This window comes from Cynocephalus volans, chromosome 3 (genome assembly GCF_027409185.1).
Source record: "Cynocephalus volans isolate mCynVol1 chromosome 3, mCynVol1.pri, whole genome shotgun sequence".
NCBI classification, from domain to species: domain Eukaryota; kingdom Metazoa; phylum Chordata; class Mammalia; order Dermoptera; family Cynocephalidae; genus Cynocephalus; species Cynocephalus volans.
Window position 1 is genome coordinate 66,254,775 of NC_084462.1, and position 18,366 is coordinate 66,273,140.

At 52.8% G+C, this 18,366-nt stretch overlaps 1 protein-coding gene across 1 annotated transcript in view; it reads right to left on the reverse strand.

Moving 5' to 3' along the window:
- CCDC33 (coiled-coil domain containing 33) overlaps positions 1-18,366 on the reverse strand; it is a 107,839-nt gene that overhangs the window by 47,657 nt on the left and 41,816 nt on the right. The window contains exons 5-11 of the mRNA XM_063091761.1: positions 15,372-15,481; positions 13,646-13,762; positions 9,609-9,700; positions 8,046-8,166; positions 2,042-2,171; positions 1,259-1,392; positions 227-298 (exon numbers count right to left, since the gene is read on the reverse strand). Of these exons, the coding sequence (XP_062947831.1) occupies positions 227-298; positions 1,259-1,392; positions 2,042-2,171; positions 8,046-8,166; positions 9,609-9,700; positions 13,646-13,762; positions 15,372-15,481 (776 nt within the window). The remainder of the gene's footprint in view (positions 1-226; positions 299-1,258; positions 1,393-2,041; positions 2,172-8,045; positions 8,167-9,608; positions 9,701-13,645; positions 13,763-15,371; positions 15,482-18,366) is intronic.

Below are 18,366 nucleotides of genomic sequence, written 5' to 3' on the forward strand. Positions count from 1 at the left end.
TCTGGGTGACTCCTCTTCCTAATCTCAGCTTTCTCTCTGATTTTCTGGAGTCTCAAGTCACCCTCAGACATTTCCACCTGAAGCAGCAATCCCTCCTCCCAGAATCCCCTGGCCCCTAGGCCCTGAACAAGGCCAGTGATTGTGAAGGAGACTGGAACTCATGGAGGGGTGACAGGAGCTGGCATGTGTCTGGCAGCCCTGACCTTCCCCCAGCCCACAGCCTTACCTCAGAGGAGAGCAGCTTGAAGGAGAGATCCACTGTGGGGGCCTCACCGGTTGTGGTTTTCAGGTTGGTGTCCTGGGGAGGAGAAGGGAGCAGTCAGACCCCACTGGCCAGGACAGGTTTAGCCTCCTCTCCATCTACCGTTCCGGAATCCCCAGGAAGGTATCCTCTGGGCGCTGTGCTGGGGCGGGTGGGCGGGGGTGGCAGCTGGCATTCTGCTTCTTCTCCCCCTTGCTGTCTCCATACCACCCTTCCCAACTCCACTAGAGACCTGATTGGCACCTGCAGGCAGAGGGGAAGCTCCCATTTGCTGAGGTTTATTGTATCGGGATGGCCAGAAGGATTTTATGGAAAAAGGTGCCATAGAATTAGATAATGATGATAATGATATTAATTCTTATTGAGAACTTATTCTAAGTACTTTACATGTATTTCTTCATAAAATCTCACAGCAACCCTATGAGAAAAGTACTATTACTAAGTACTCATTTTACAAAGAAACTGAGGCATTGAGGGTTTAATTTTCCCTTGGTTGTGTAGGCTGGTAAATGGTGAAACCAGAATTTGGACCCAGACAGTCTAGGCTCTAGAGTCTGAGCTCTTACTCTTCTCGTATGCGCAGAGATTGTGTGCTGGGCATGTTGTTCCCGTTCTAGAGATGAGGACTCTGAAGTTCAGAGATGTTAAGCCATTTCCCCCTGCTTCCACAGTGAGGACGGGGGCAAGGCAGGATTTGAACCCAGGTCCAGCTGGCTGAAAGCCTACGCTCTTGCCACTAACCCACAGGGCCTCCTTGTGCTCTCCCCAGGTTTCTCAGGAGCAATTTCCTCATAGCCCCAGAGGCAAGACTGGTTTTCGTGTTGGGGGATCTTCTCACACCTGCAGTGGTTGGCTTCTCTGGTGGGTGCCCTGCTAGAAGCTTTTGGAGAAGCCAAATTGTCCTGTGGAGAAGGTTGTGTGGCAAGGTTGAGCAGGGTGGAGTGGGGTGGGACCAGGGGGACCTGCTGAGGGCCCAGGGCAGGGTGGGGGACTCACAGTGATGGGGAGTCGCTCTATGCGTAGCCCATTCAAGCCTTTCTCTGTCAGCATCTTTCGGTACAAACGACTCTTCAGTGGCAGCACAGAGATGCCCAGGGGCTGGCTGAGGGTCCATGGCTCGCTGCCTTTCACTGTGGGGGGAGGACCAGCTGAGGCTCCCACCGGCTTCTCAGATGCCAGCGTCTGTGCCCCCACCCGGGCCCCATCCTTTGATACCGGCATCTAGTTTTCCCATCTCCCACCACCCACCTCCTTTCCTGCCTCCTGGCCTTGCCCCGCACATTTGTTCTCCTTCTCTTCCATTTTCGGGGCTTCGTGAACTCAAAGCCAACTCTAAACATATTCTGTGTCTCTGGGTCTTTATATGGGTCACCCTTGTCTCTGCCACTTGGGGGCTTCGATCTCAGAGTGTGGAAGTAAGACTATGGATCAGCCGGCTTCTGAATCTGTCTCCCCCACCCCTCCCTGTGAGCTCTGGGAGCTGTGGGCTCTGAGGGCTCCCCCGCCCTCTCTCTGATGGGAGCAGTAAGAACATAGTATGGGAATAGAACCTAGTATGGGAATAGACCATGTGACCTGGCCTGTGTTCCATCGCTGTCACTTTGACAAAAAGTCCAGCCAGGCTCTCCTCTGCTTGTCTGCTTGCCCTGGGAGGCTGTGTTGGCACCTGGGAGCCCTTAGCCCATTCCAGTGAGAGGCAGAGGCGGGATGGTCTGAACACCCTTTCACACATATGTCCTGATGCATGGCTGTCCTGGCGTGGCACCAGGAGGTACGTACTTGAAGTGGAGGAGTAGAACTCCAGGACCAGGGCTGTGTCTTCTGAGAAGTTCGTGGCTCCATCTCGGCCTTGGAAGAGGAAGGATTGATTCCATACAGGCAGCTCTGGGGGTCCCCCAGGCTTGGACAGCTGGGCAGAGAGGGTGGGAGCAGGTGGTGGCATGCTCAGATACTTGTGTGTGTGTCTATATATGTCACAAATGTTTATCCCAATTATAAAAGCAACACACACTTATTGAATAAATTTTGGAAAATACAGAAACAAGAAAGGAGAGAGAAAAAAACCTGTGTTCCTACATTAAAGACAATCATTCATAAAACTGTGTTCCTAGCTTTTTCTATGCATATTTTTTATGAAATTGCCATTCATGCATCCTGTCTTTTTCATTTACCATTAAAACCTAAGCATATCCAGAGTCACAAGGAACATTTGTTACCCATGACTTTAGTAACTTCAGGATATTCTGTTACATCCAAGTGCCCTGGTTTTTCCCTTTCCATTTCTTTCCTGTAATGACACTGCACTGAACATTCTTTGCCATATATCTTTGTATCTCAAATCATTTCCTTAGTACAAATACCTAAAAAGGAATTGCTGAGTTAAAGGACATGCATATGTTAAGGCACTTGATTCACTATTGGTAAACTATTGTTTTCCTAAAGTGTTGTGCCAATGCTCACATCCATGGCTGGTGGTGTCATAGATGCCAAATTAGACATGACCTCTACCCTTGTCACCAGCCCCTTGCAGAAGGCCACGACAGGTCTTCAGACTCTGAAGCCTTGGTGTGTCCGTGGTGTGGGCCATCGGCACTCGGGGGAATTGATGTCATGCTAAGCCAGCAGTTGGGACACACACATGGGTTTGATTTAAACAATGAAGCAAGACAGCATTAACTATAGCCCCAAATAAGGGGACTATAGGACACATTCCCATGGGTGATCAGATTAGCCACCTTGAAGGAAGCAGGACCAGAGGAAGGCTCTGAGGGAAGATTTGAGTGGGTAAAGGGAGGGAGGTCTGCTGGGTGGGAAAACATCACAAGCAAAAATGTGGAGGCGGCATTTGCAGAAGATGCTTGGAATGAGGAGGGACTCCAGGGGGAGGCCCAGCGTCTGCAAAGGCTGGAAGGTGGGGAGATGGGAGATGGGCTGCCAGCCTGAAACTGCCAGCAGGCAGCTGTGCAATCTCAGCACAGGGAGGGCTGTGGCCCATCAGCACAGACTCTGCAAGTGGCTACCTTTCCTCTGCCCCCAGCCAGGGGCTGTCAGCAACAGTGGCAGCCGCTTCCACCTCTTGCTGCCCTGCGGGAATCAGTCATCACTCGAAAAGGTCAGCACTAATGCACCACCAGCTCCAGGAGTTATTGATGCAAGATGGTGAAATATCAGTGTGGGTCCACTCCCCCCGTGGTGGCAGAACCCTGATGCCTGTCACGCTAATGTGCCTGCTCCAGTTTTCCCAGGCTCAGCCATGTCTGGCCCTGCCTCTGAGGAGATGGGTTGCAGTCACTTCAGAGCCAGGGGGCCTGAACACTGGAACAGTGACTGGGGTGATGGAGTGTCCCTGAGACATCCTGATGGGAGCTTGGGGACAGCCACTTGGCCACCAGGCCAGGCCAGAGAAGTTCCTTGAGGCTTGGGAATGATTTTTCCCAAACCATGCCCCTCCCAGAGCCACCCCATTCTCCTGGGCGCTGAAGGTCCACATGGCCTGGACCATCTGCCAGGCACTGAGGTGCTCAGGAAGGAGCTGTGACTCAGTCCCCTGCTGCCCCATGCCGTGCTTCCACCCTGGAAGAGGATTATTTAATGGATGCTAGCTGTCCTCTCTGGGACCTATTAATATGTCTAAATGGGATCTACAGAGTGAAAGGCGTTGAGTGGCTGCCTGGCCAGTGAGGTACAGCCCCTTCTCTGAATGGTTTCCCAGGGTAAGCGCCCAGGAAAGATCCCTTCAGACCTAGAATTGGGGAGGGAGGGTCAGCTTCCCTTGTGTGCGTGAGGTAGGGAGGACTCAAAACTAAATGACCTGCTGGGTCTGATGCTAGGGCCCTGGTGGAGGTGCTGGTGGCTGATGTGTGCAGGGTGGGGGTAGGGTGAGGTGTAGACTTTGCCTGCAGTTGCTAATGGGAAAGGCCATGGTGGGCTGTGGAATTAAGGAATGTGATTAACCCTCAGCTGTGATCTACAGGAAAGCCATTAACCCCCTGCCACCGAGGCAGACCTGCCTTCCCTGGGGACACAGCCTTCATTCCATGGGCCCACACCCCTCCTCCTCCCATTTCCCCTGCCCCCCCCCATCCCCACCACTGCCTGCTCTGCCCAGGTATAGCGGCCACCATCCTGGGAAGGGTAGTTCTGGTAGCTGATGCTGAGGTGGGGCCTCCAGGGAGCAAGGACCCCTTGGCTCTGTGCCTGAGCCTGCCTCAGTCTTGCTGTGTGACCTTTGGCAACTGCCCTCCCTTCTCTGGGGCCTGATTTTCTCATTATCCAATGGGAAAATGCCTTGTGCTCCACACCTTGAAAGCTTGTTATGAGGTCAAAGAGGACAACGGATATTTTGCTATTGAGGTGAAAGTTCAATTCAACCGAACTCAGTAAGTGTGTACTGGGGACTTTTCCATGCCAGACACCTGTGGGGTGCTGCAGGGTGTATGGGGGAGCTACAGCCAGAGCCTCCCCTGCCCAGAGCTCACTTTCTTCCAGGGGGATAGGAAACACACACACACACACACACACACACACACACACACACACACACACACACACACACACACACACACACACACACACACACACACACACACACACACACACACACACACCTATGATCTACAAGGGGACTGAGCAAGTTGTGGTTGTGGGAGCTGGGATGTCTGAGGAAGAGCCAGGACTTCTGCCTGGGGAAGGGAGGACCTGAGGGATGAGGGCAGTAGGGAAGGAAAAGGCTGAGAGTACAGCAAGGACGAGGGCTGGAGGGGAGAGAGGACAGCCTGGGTGAGAGGACAGTGAGTCTCCAGTGGGGCTGGAGAAGGCTGGTGTGAACTGGAGCAGTGAGCAGGTGGCTGAGGGGACCGGGCCTTGTGGACCTGGCTGAGAGTGGGGGCTTCGAAGAGTCCAGGGTGAAGGCCTAGCCTGGGGCAGGGGATGCCTTTGCTTCTTCTCAGGGGACTGATGGGAGGAACCCGAGGGGGGCTATTGCAGTGTTCCAGGCAAGAGAGGAGGCCAGCACTGGAGCAGGATGGAAAGAGGCCCGTGAGAGCCTGGGAACAGACTGGCGCCGAGTTGGGAGGAGATGACGGTGGGCAGACGACTTTTTCACCTCTGCTGTGTCTGCTCCTGGGAGCTCCCCCCCGGCTCTGTAGAGGCCAGGACAGCAGAAGCAGCCTGCTGGGCAACGGTCCCCTTCAAAGGGTGGGGTACGGGGTAGCAGTGACTCCCATGTCCTCCCCTAAGGCTGCGTCCAGCAGGCTGGGCCACGTCAAGCCTGACCGCCCTCTACCCCTTAACCCATCAGAGCTCAGGGTTCGCCATCAGCCCCCCCGCTCCCAGAGGGGTGAGGCAACGCTGAGGGCCACTAGCCCCTCCCTTCCTCATAGCCAATAGGTGGCCCTTTTGTCCAGGTGGCCCCTTCTCCGCACCTGTCCACATCAGCTATTGGCAGGGCTAAGCCACACCCCTCAATCACAATCCTCAGTGATTGGCTCAGGGAAGTGCATGCGACCCAGTTCGGGCCAATGAGAAGAGAGGGGGAGGAAGGGGTTGCTGGGTGGGGTTGGTTTCCAGTTCTTCATAAAAACCACACCTAAGTAGAAGAGGCTTCCCTCTTTCCCAGGTCTGTGGTGTATGTGGATGGGGTGCCAGGAACTCTTTGCTCCCACTAGTTATTAGCCAGCTGAAGATGACAATCCGGAGGTGTTGGAAAGAACCTAAGACTTTGAGGACAATGCTGAGCCAGCCATCAACCAGTTCTGACAAATTCTATGTCAGGATTTCTTGTGATGTGTAACAATAAATATCTTTACTTTTAAGTCAATCCAAGTTGGGGGTTTCTGTTACTTGGAGCCAAATGTAGCAAAGGCAGTGGTGAGTCTGGCCTCAGAGGGGGCATTTGGCACTAGAGGAGGTGCAGCTCTGAAAGGGACCCTGGGCTTGGACGCTTTGCAAAGGTTATTGTTTAAGTTCTCTTAGCAGCCCAGTAAGGTAGGAATCAGTAGGTCTGGAGACACTGAGCAGCTTGCCAAAGTCACGCAGCTAGTAAGTCACAGAGGTGGGGTCAAACCCAGATCTGCTGGACTCTCCAACTTCTGGCCACAGTGCTTTGGCATGGTGGCAGCTAGTGGAAAAGAAATCACAGCACCCCATGATGTCAGAGAGGGCATCCCTAGAAATGACCTAATCCAATCCCCACCCCCATGACTGTAGAGATGAGGGAAACAAAGCTAAGAGGGGACAGGGCAGGGGTCTGTGTGAGCTTTGAGCCCAGATATGCTGACTGGTGCCCCTTCCAGGTAGGGCTCTGCCCACTCCAGCCCCTCCCCCCCAGCAGCCCACTCCTGTTCTCTCACCTGGGCATCATTGTGCCAGCTGCCAGTGAGTTCTCAGCCTGGCCCAGCTGCCATGGTGCTGGGTGACTTTCAACAATGGATGCCCTTCAGCAGTGGATGCCATTGCTGGACCTCTGGCCTCAAGTCTCACACGTGCCGAAGGCATTAGAGACAAGTGTCTATGGTGAGGGCACTTCCTCCACCCAGACGAGTTAGGCAGCTAAGGCAGCCAGAAAGGGCCCAGGGTGGGAGGGGCTCACTCATTAGAGCAGCAGCGCCTCCTGCCCCTCGGGACAGCCTGCTGATTGGTTCATAATTTTCTGGGCAAATGCAGGGCCATGTGTGAGATGACTCTGGGGAAATCAGGCTGAGGATTGGTTTGGGTTTGAAGCTTCTGTCTCGAGGGTCCCCCTTCACCCCACCCCTCCCTGCTGCCATTTCTCTTGCCCATGTCTGAGCCTTCTTCAAATGTCTTTGCCTTTAAATGAAGGCTGGGACTTTGGAGGGGTGTCTTATTCTATTTTTGCTATGCCAGATATGGGCATTGGTGGGCAGACAACAGGGAGGACCTCTGAGAAACCCCCTGTCCTCCAAGGCCCCTAAGAATGTTGGGACCATCTTGTAGGGTAAGCTCACACTGAAGTGCAGACTATGGGAAGAGAGCACCCTGGCCATGCCCCTGGAGCCGGCCTTGATCTGGACACCCCCTCCCCAGCATACTTGACCACACTGCCCTCCTCTGCCCTGACCTGTGTCATGTCCTGCATCACGCTTGAGATCTTGCTGCTCTCAGTTGCCCTGCACCAACCTTCCCCCTATCAAAAATTCAAGACTGCCCTCCCTAATCACCCAGGCTTCATGTACCTCTCCTTTGATTTTTTAAAAAAATGATCTATTGTGGTAAAATACATGTAACATAAAAGTTATCTTAACCATTTTTAAGTGTACAGTTCAGTGGTGTTAAGCTCATTCATATCTCTGTGCAACCATCACCACTATTTCCAGAACTTTTTCATCACCCCAAACAGAAACTCTGTACCTGTGAAACAGTAACTCTCCATTCCCCCAGCCCCCCTGCCCTCGGTAACCATTTTTCTACTTTCTGTCTCTATGAATTTACCTATTCAAAGTGCCCCATGTAAGTGGAGTCACATGGTGTTTGTCCTTTTGTGTCTTCTGTCCTCTGATTTTTATAGCTCTGATAGTCCCTCCTGGCTTGTTATTAGATTATACATGATCTGTGTTGGTTTAACATTTCACACGTGTGACTCCTATCTCCACCAGACCAAGAGTTCCCTGAGGGCAGCTTCTCCATAGTGCTGACAAGCACGGGTATGTGGCAGGATTCAGGAATCTCTGAGTCAGTAGTCACGTGACCACTGGCTGACTGACTGAGCAAATGGGTGATGACCATGCGGGGAGTTACCAGAAGTGAACAGGGGACGGAGCCATACCTGAGGGCACCCGTTCTGGCTGAGCCGAGGCACGTCAAAGTTCATCATGGATGGGATAGGGAAAGACAGTGGGGTGATGGGCAGCCCCACGGAGGCTAGGTCCCTGTTTACCTGGCTGACCCTAGGGAGGCAAGGACACGGTTTCACACTCTTGGCTCTGTGCCACACCTGGCAGCCCAGGGCTCCCACTTTGATTCTGGATTAAAACGAGAGAGGAAGAGAGAGCAGTGGCCCGTCTAGTTCGGGCCAGGATTTCATGACATAGGTGATAGACCTTGGTTCTTCTTGGGAAAGATCACCTTGATCAGAAGATAGGCTATAGCTACTGGGCTCCCTCATCTGCAACTTGCTGTGGCCTTGGCTGCCTCTGAATTCTTCAGCTGCCCCATCTTTAAAACGTGCCTTGCATTCCCTGCCTCACCTTTGGAAGACCTTGTCAGAATGGCCCACCCCTTTGGCAGGAGTCTAGATTTAGGTGTAGGGGCATGGAGAGAGAGCAGGGCAGGATTCAGCATGCGTGTGGGTGTGCGTGTGGTGTGTGTGTGTGTGTGTGTGGTGTGTGCGTGTGGTGTGTATGTGTTACTGTGGTGTGTGTACATGTGGTGTGTGCGTGGTGAGTGCGTGTGGTATGTATGGTGTGTGTGTGGTGTGGTGTCTGTGTGGTGTGTGTGTGTGGTGAGTGCGTGTGTTGTGTGTATGGTGTGTGTGTGGTGTGTGGTGTGTGTGTGGTGTGTGGTGTGTGTGTATGTGCGCATGTGTGCGCATGTGTGCGCTAAGCTCACTGGGCTGGAGGTGCATCAGCCAACTTTGTTCCTCCACAAACAAAGGGGGTACATAGGTCATGGAAGCTCAGCAGGTGGTGCAGATGAGTCAGAGGGTCCTCTAAAACCATGAGAGCCAGTGGCAGTGACAGAGGCTGACACCTGATCCTCAGGAGTTGGTGCTGTCATAGAGAGCACAAGTTCCCTGGGGAACTTCCCCACTGTGTGGCCTCCAGTGTCCAAAATAGTCTGAATTCAACAAACTCAAAAGGAAATCTAGGGGAGGAGGAGACCAGTTGGGACTGAGCCAGGGAAACCTCCAGGAATGTGAGTGAGGGGACACCCAGGCAGGGCTAAAGGTCATGAAGTTCCAAGATGGTCCTCAGGCTGCCTCCTTTGGGGACAATCACTGTCTGGAGCCTGTGGGCCTGAGCTAGAGTGGAGGGGAAGTGTGGAGGTAGTAAGCATGAGGTGGGGAGGCAGGTTTGGAGGGACTCCCCCTCCAGCTCTTCAGGACTGATATAGGCAACCTCCTAATACACACACACCAGCCTGCTTTCAGGAGAGGTCTGAGCTGCCCCTTTCCAGGGGCCAGAGCTCTCCCTGGGGCAAGAAAGGCATGATCTGCCGTGGGAAGTTTACTGGGACCTCAGACCCAGTGGGGAGGTTTGAAGGGTCTTTGGGGGAGGGGAGGGTTCTAAAGCTCCTGGAAACAGCCTGTGGTGGTGATGACAGCCTCTCCCCACCCTCTGTCCTATGCCCCCACTCCCTTCTTACCCACGCCCACCTAGGCCCCACTCACTTAAATTCCTTATAGTTAGGAACCACCCGGGCAATCACCACCATGGGGTTGTGATTGTTGACCAGGGGCTCGTTGACTCCCCGGAGAAAGACCTGGGGAAGAGAAGAGGCAGGTGAGTCCTGTGTGGCCTTGGGCCCTCTCAGAGACACGGCCAGCTGCCTGCCATCTTTCTCCGCCACCCATGGGCTCAGGGCTGCCTGCACGCCTCTGCACCTGCTCCCTGCCTCACTGGGTTCTTGTTTTGCTCACGGCTGCCCTCCTTCAGGAAGCCTTCTGTGTCTAGCTGAGGCAACTACCCTGGCTTTCCATCCTGGGATTCAGTAGTGGATCTCACATCAGCTTCCCGAGGGGAGAAGGTGTGGCATAAGAATCCGGACCTGGGCGGGAGGTGAGGAGAGTTGTGTTCTAGCCCTGGCTCCTCCACTGGCTCCTGGGGGGATTAGGGTTAGGGCTTGGTGTTCTAGCTCCTCTCAGTTTCTTTCAATGGAAGGAGGCAAAAACTCCTGACTCCTCCTAGGCTGGCTAGGGGTCTCTAATTAGACTATTTGTGAGAGAGCACTTTGTAAACTGAGGACACCGAGCCACGGTTTGGTTTCTCAACCACATGGAGCTTCCTGAGTTCAGAGGGCACAGCCAGGCCTCCCTGGACCCCCCTGGAGCCTGCTCACTTCAGGGCTTTCCTAGCAAGTGCTAATTTGGAACAGAATCCCCACCACCATCTATGGGCTCCTCTTTCTTCATTAAATCCCCCCACCACTCTCTGATGGTCTCCTCTGTCCTCTGCTTCCTCCTAAGGGCCTCCCTGCACCACGGCCCTGACTGCCATCTCCTCTTCCCAACTTCTATTGGCACAGCTTTCAGAGGGCAGAGCAGGGCTCTCAGTGGGAGACAACAGAGCAGGAGAAGTGGGCAGCATCCCCAGGGTCCGGGGTGGGCAAAAGCTTTGCTGCATCCCTCCCTGACCACCTACTCAGTCTGGGCCTGGATGAGGCATGGGGAGGCAGAGGGACAAGACAGGGATTCCAGCCCCCCCACCTCCACTGCCATCCCAAGAGCCCTGATCTTCTGGCCCCTGTCCCTCACCCCTCACCAACCAATGGCCACCCATATGCCCTTCAGCCCTGACCCCACCTTTCACCACTGCTGGCATAACTGTTGCTCCTTTTACTTCACTGCTTCCTCCCTGGCCTCTCCACTTCCTACCCTGCCTCTAACCCACTCCCTTTCCCAGGCAATTTGACACAGAGTGGAAGAAATTGTCTTCTTAAAGATGAATGGGATCATGTCACTCCTGCTTGAAACCCTGCCATGGCCCCCACTGCCCAGAGAGTAAATTCCGTAGTTCTTGCCATGGTTGCCAAGGCCTGCATGTGTTGGCCTGTCTGCCCATGCCCACATCTCCTGCCACCCCCAGCCACCTCTTTTTGCTCTGGCTTCTTTTTCTGTCACTCTTCCAATATGTTCCGTGTGTTTCTCCCTCAGGGTCTTTGCATGTGCTGACCCCTCTGCCTGGATTCTCCCCCACCCCATGGCTTGTGTTTATTCTAATTTATTTTTTATTTTTTGTCTGTCTATTTGACTAGAAGCCAAACTCCACATGGGCAGGAACCAAGTCTGTCTCATTCATTGTTGTATTCTCAGCATTTAGCAGAAGTGCCTGGCACAGAGTAGGAGCTCAATATATGTTTGTGGGATAAGTGAGTGTTATATTAATAAGGGAGAAAAGGGGAGAGCAGGGGAGGGAGAGGTTGACTCTCTTTAAGAGTGTGAAAGAGAGACAGAAATATAGAGACCTGGGAGGGAGAAAGGGCAGGAGACAGGCAGTGACCCCTGGGAGGGCCTGGGGCTGAGCTGGTCTCGGGGGATGGGTAGGGGTCCTGATTACCTGGTGCTGATGGGAAGACAAGCAGGAAGAGAGTTCAATAGCTCAACAGTTCCTCCTGAGGCCTCCAAAAGGCCTAGGGGTGGAAGGTCAAGGGATGGTGGCTTGGGCCTGGTTAATGGAAGAGGTTCTATAAATAGCTGTCAAATGAATGAAGGGGCTGTGGACACAGCGGAGGGGCCATGCCTCAGGCACGCCTTGGGATCTGAAGAGGCCCTCACCAGGTCTACTCCAGCTCAGCCTCTCACTCTAGTGAGGTCACCATGGCTGGTCTCTGCTTCATTCTGGGCTTCAGTTTCCCCACTCGTACACTCAGGGGTTAGACCATAATCTGCCTGGTCCTTCTAGCTCTGACCTTTAATAGGAGGAGAGGACCAGGAATGAGGCTTGTTCTGGATCCTTCTCCTTTTCTTCTCTACCTCAGCACCCTTCCTTCAGGCCTGTCTGCCAGGAACTATCTCTGCTGGTAAGCACTTAAAATAGTTTTTAGGGCCTTTCAGCTCCCACTGGGGCCTCCAGAGACTAAATCCCTTCACCATATTCAAAGGACTGAGCCTCTGATGGTGGCATTTCACTGGAGAGCTGTCAGGCCCTATTGTTCACAGAGCAATACACTCCAACAGGTGTAAGGGCTAAGAGGAGCATCAGGGGCAGTGGGGTGGGGATGCGGGGGGCTGATTTACACCTGTGCTGTGCTGACTCTGGTCAGGTGTGAATGAGATGCTGCCCAAGCACATCTGCTCATGACAGCCTGGTGAGTAACAGAGGCAATTTCTTCTCCTGCTCTGCCCTCCAGTTTGCCATCAGGAGCAGACAGCTGCTCATGTGGCTGTACCTGACCTGTCGCACAGACAGGGAGGGCATCTGTGCTGGGGCAGGGAGGGGACAGGGTGCTGGGGGCCAGAGAGGCCCAAATTCTACCAGGTAAGTCATAAGGCTTGCAGGGGGTTGGGGGGCAGATCCACATAAGATACCTGCAGACCCGAGGTTCTGCCTGGGTCTTGGGGGTGTGGGGTACAGCCTGGAGACAGCAAAGCCAAGCTGTTGCCACTCTTTCTTATTTCATACATGTGTGAGAAGCTGGCTGTCCTCAGAACAGGGCATGATAGAAGAGAGGGGAGACAAAGGAAGAGAGAGAGTGCCTGTAGGTCTGACACATGATGGTATCCCAGGTGTGGCTGTGGGGAAACATAGATGTGGGTCAGGTGCTCTGGCTCCCATACTAGACTCCCCTTGGATCTCAGTGTCCCCAGCTGTGAAATGGGGCTAAAGAACAGTTTTTGCCCTGCCAGCCTCACAGTGCCGTGGGTGGGGTTGGGGGATCAGATCAGCCATGTGGGGTAGGGGAAGCCCAGAGCTTGGGTCCCATAGCTTCCACCTTGATCATACCCAGGCCATGGCTGTATATGAATTTGTCACCCATGGGTAACTTGAAGGCTGGGGGAAGGGTCCCTGGAGCAAGTCTGCCTTGAGCATTAACAGCTCCTCCTGAGGCTGCTGAATGGCCTAGGGGTGGAAGGCGATGGGTCAAGGCATGGTGGCAAGGTCCAAGGTGGGCCCAGCTCTGGCCTGGCTAATGGAAGAGGTTCTGTAAATAGCTGTCGAATGAATGAATGAATGAATGAATGAATACCTTATCAGAAGACCAGCCAGACCTCTTTAGAAACAGTACTATAGGAAGGGCTGGGGAGGTCCTGAAATTTTTCTTGGAGGCCTAGGCACTAGTCACCACCCCGGGAGGGGAAGAAGAGAACAAAACAGCCGGGGACTGTCAGCTGAGGTGAGGAACACAGGGCTGCTTCCCTCTGTGATATTCAGAGACATGAGGCTATGGGAGGCTCCCATTCTCCCTGCAGCACAGGGCTGGTACATAAGGAGCATAGCTGTGGCTAAGCCCCCCTTCTCTCACTTCCAAGGACAAAGAGGGAAGGAGAGGAAAGGATGTCTTCATCCTCATCATTCCTGCCAAATCAGGGCTTGTCTTCACAAACTACTTGGGCGGTTTTGGAAAGGCCTGGTTGCTTTTCCTATTCTTAACAGTGCTGCTCCATGTCCTCAGGCCAGCAGAGGTGGCCAAGGGCAGAGCCTGGAGCCTGCTCAAAACTTGGCACCTTCCCACCCCACCTGCCACCCCAGAAGGCCCCAGCCCTGGTACCTCCAGAGCTGTGTGGTTGCAGCCAATGTAGCGGGGAATGAAGCTGGTCTTTCGAATGACTGTGGCATACAGTTGGGTGTTGGAAGTGGCTTCCTTGTCTTTCCCAGACTGGGTGGGCTGGAGACAAAGTGGGGGAAGAAGACACACAAGAAGGAGAGTGTCTAAGGGGTAGACGCTGGCCATAAATCCAGCCCTCTACAATCACTGGGCATCGCTCCACCGGGGCTCTGAGCTGATAATTAAAGCTCATGGTCCCTGTGAGCCCTTCCAAGGAGATCAATACAATAAATCTTCCCTTTTCTATTTGGATATTTCATCACCCTCACAAGGGCCATTGCCTGCCTGCTCTCATGGTAAAGATGTGATAACAAGGCCTGGGTTGCAAGTGGACGGAGAGCCAGGGGGCCCAGGCAATGCTCTCAGAATTGTATCTCAAGTGCTGAGTCTCACCGAGTGAGTCACCATCTCTCTGGGCCTTTGCTTCCCTGCCACTCTGGTGCCTCATCCTGAAGCCCTGGGGTTGGAGTTTCTCTGGGGCCTAAGGAAAGGTAAAGATCCCTGAGGTCATGGTTGAAGAGTTGCTTGGAAATGTCAGTGCTGGGTCCTGGAAGAGCGAGGCGGGAGGGGAACTAACTTGAACTGAACATCTACTATATGCCAGGCTCCTTGTCCACATTGTGTTGGATCCTCCAAATGACCATGCCAGGAGGCATCCTGTCTCCACTCTGCTGATGTGGAATGGAGGCCTAGGGGTTAAGTGGTGGCTTCCTATGGGTATCCAGCTGGTAAGCTGCAGACCTGAGATAGGAAGCCAGACACTCTGGCTTTGCATTCTTCTTCACTCTAAGCCACGGCGGGGGTCTGGAGTGCACATTGAGGGAGGGGAAGGTGATGCTTCTGCTCATCTCTGGCCCAGTGCCTGTAACATAGTAGGTGCTTTACAAGTACTTAAGCAATCAGAGAATGAATTTTCCCTTCTACCGATCAGCACTTACAGGGGGGTGGGAGGGGGGCTGGACTGGGACATCCAGGCCGTGGACAGAGGGGCCTTGAGGCTCATGCCTGGTTGCCCACTAGAAGGGTGCATCCCAGGGAATGTTTCATTGCCCCCCACCCCCCAGCTCTCCTGGCCTTCCTCCTGCCACAGCAGCATGTGGAGGCAGCATAGAAAGAACTGGCTTGGGCAACAGCACCACCCAGGCTCAACCTCGACTCTGACACTTGCTTGCTCTCTTGCTCTGTGACCCAGGATAAGAGGATTCCACTCCAAGTCCCAGTCCCATGTCTGTAAAATGTAATTAACCTTGAGGATTAGAGATGGTGTGTGAAGTGCCTAGCACAGGGCTTGAAACACAGGAGGTACTCTGTATATACTGTATTTCTTTGATTTTCAGATCCACTCCCCCTCTTTTAACATTTATGAAATCAGAATACAACTTTAATTTGTGTATTAATCTAATGTAGTCATTGTTTTATACAAATTGGGTTGCTTTATGGAGATGAATTTGGAGAATTCCAAATTCTTATGGACATCATTCCTATCTACCTGCCAGGAGTTATGTTTCCTGAGCCCCACATAGTCCCAGACTTGTCGAGACATGAGGTGGGCATTACACGCCCAGGGCTGCTCTGAAGAGATAGCTGGGAGCATCAAGGTTTCTCCCTCCAGCTCTCCCCCCACCTGTCCCAGGCCCATGTGGGCCCAGGGCCCAGGGCTCTGACCCACCTTCACCAGCTCAAAGTGGTAGGGGTGGAAGATACGCAGGTATTTGATAGGGATTTTGTAGGACAACAGCTCCTCTTTCTGTTTGTTGTCTACCACCTTGAGGACCACATCTGGGGAGAGAAAAAATGAGCACAGGGCTTAACTGACCACTTTTCCTCCCAGTGAAATGAGACAGTGAGAGGTAAGAGACATTGCTGAGAGCAGGGAGCAGGGGCCACATTGAGGAATCAGCACACATGCACAGATGTAGAATATACACATGCACACAAGCACTGTCTGAGCTCCTGTACAGGGCAAGGCTCCATGCCATGTGCTGTTAGGGCCCAAAAGTGCAATTGTCTCCTGTGGTCCAGAAACTCCTAGCCCAGGGATAGACACACTCAGAAGTGATCCCAGCTCTGTGGCAATGGACACACATGTGCATGCAAAGAGGTACATAGGTAAGAAGGAATAGTACCACTTTCCAGGAATAAGCCCATTCCCCTGGTCACAAACACTCTCACCAGCTCCTCAGGAAAGATGGGGAGGGATTATCTTTCACATGTTATAGGAAGGGAAACTGAGGTTCAGAAAGGAAAAGTGATATGCTCAAGAAATCCTTCAATGCAACCATCAATAAAAGACTACTACAAGTAAATGAAAACTAGTCTAAACTTTAAGAATAATGCATCACTTAGTAAACACCCTCCAAAGAGACCATAGTTTGTCATAAAATAGCATGAACTTTGGGATGAACTTTAAGAATAACACAAATATCCTGGAATAACCGTGGTGGTCCTACTTTGTAAGCACCTTAGTGAGCACCAAGTTGTATAACTTGATCCATATCACACAGTGAGGAAATGGATGATGGGAGAGGCTTGATTTGGAGACCTTTGAGGCATCTTTCCATTCCAGAAATGATTTGAAGAGGAAGAAGAGATGGGGGAGGAGGAAAGGAAGAGAAGGATGGGGAAGGGATGGAGGAGGAATGAGGGACATAGAGAAAGGAAAGAGTAAGAGATCTAGAGAAGAATGGAAAGGACGATGGGAATGGAGGGGTGGGCCTGAGGGAGACTTTTGGGGAGCCCTTGTCCTCTGCCTCTCTCTTGAGACAAGAACATTTCAGCACCAGGGACAGCTGCTGGCCGTTGAAGGCTCAGCAGGCTGGGGTCCAGTGCTGAGCTCAAGATCAGCAGCTGGGTCACGTGGAGCTGGAGGAGTCACTTGGATGTGGAAGTACAGAAGGAAGCTAAGGGCCTTGCTAACTTTTCTTCCTTTCTCTCTCTTCCCCACACCTACCCTGAACACACAGGGTAAGAGAGGAAAAGGCTTGCTATGGTCTCTCAAGAGCTGGCCAAGGGATCCATGCTCAAAGGAAATAGGGGGGAAAGAGCATCAAAGGTCTTGAGGTTGACTTGAAGCAAGTAAAGTAAGGCCAGGCATTTGAAGTCAGCAGACCTGAGTTCTAGTACCAAGACACTAGCTTGCTCTGTAACCTTTAGCAAGTCACTTAACCTCTCTGAGCATCAAGTTCCTGTTCTGCAATGTGTTGATACTTTGAAAAAGAAAAACCCTGTCCCTCTCCTAGGATTGTTGATGGAGGTGTGTTTTTCAAGCCATAAAATTCTGTGCAAATTCTCCTCATGTCTGTCACTATTTTCTTCCTCAATAACCATCTGTAGCTCTCCATACACAAACCCAGCCCTGAGCAGACCCAAGAAAACTCAGCTGGAGGATTCCAGTGCTCTCAGCCAAAGCCACAACAGTAGCTGTGGAGGCTGCAGCCCCTCCTGCCCACTCCTCATGGGCCCTGAGTTCCCAAATCTGGTTGGGATTTGCTGAGGCTGAGCAGCAGAAGGTGAGTCCCTGCATTTTCCCCACCCCCGTCCCTGGAGCTCTACGTGGGCAGCCAGCAGCTGAGCTGTAATTGGGGGGAATGGACAGTCATTCCTCCCTGCTCCTGTCTCCATGCTACAAACACGCTTCATCAGTTTCCTCTCTGGGCATTGTGCCCTTCCTGCCTCCTACTGTTCCCTTTGTGTGGCCAACAAGCCGTTTCTGCACCCACCTGCTTTGGCCCTGACACAGGGTCTGAAACTCCCCTTTGCTTTTCATTAACACATCCTTGAGCTTTCTCCCAGCCTTCCCCCTGCCTCTTGGCTTGGCCCCCACCTCCCCCACACCCACCACAGACATCACCACAGCAACCGGTTCCAACCAGGTTCCAACAAGCATCCAGCCACTTCAATTTGCAGCTAGTTGCCTGCCAATATTCCCTGCCTGCCCATGCAGCCTCCCCACCCTCCTGTCCCTCCTGCAGTTTTCCTGCCCCCTCTCTGCTGCATAGATGGGCCCCAGGGCCATTAACCCCATCACACCCTTCCCTATATCCCCCAGGTGTGGAGAGCACAGGGCAGGATCCCAGACCAGGTCACCTCCCCACAACCCCCAACTTCCTGCCAGCCACATAAATACACACACACACACACACACACACACACACACACACACACACACTATACACTCATGCACCACCAGGTGCACACCACCATTCAGGTACATCTAGACACACACACAACACACTGTTGCAGCCAGACACACCCATGCATACACATATACAAGACACAAAGACACGTATGCCTACAGGTACAGACACAGCCTGTACTCACACACACGTTCACACAGCCTGTACTCACACACACGTTCACACATACACACAAACCAGCATGCAGGCATTCAGAAAGACATGCCCACACAGTCACACATGTGCATCTGCAAGAAATCCTCGGTAAATTTTTCCTCCTCTTTTGCATCTTCTCAAACTATCCTAACACTTCCACCTATCTCTTTACAGGCAGAAAAAAAATTCTCTGGCTTGACCTAGAATTAGCTTCTTCCCCTTTTATGGAGGCGCCCCTCTCTCCCGTTTCCTCTCTCCCCTTCCACGGTCTTCAGCAGCAGCTTTTTGCTCTTTGTGAGGCGAACAAGGAGTTCTAAGTCCCTGGCAAGAGTT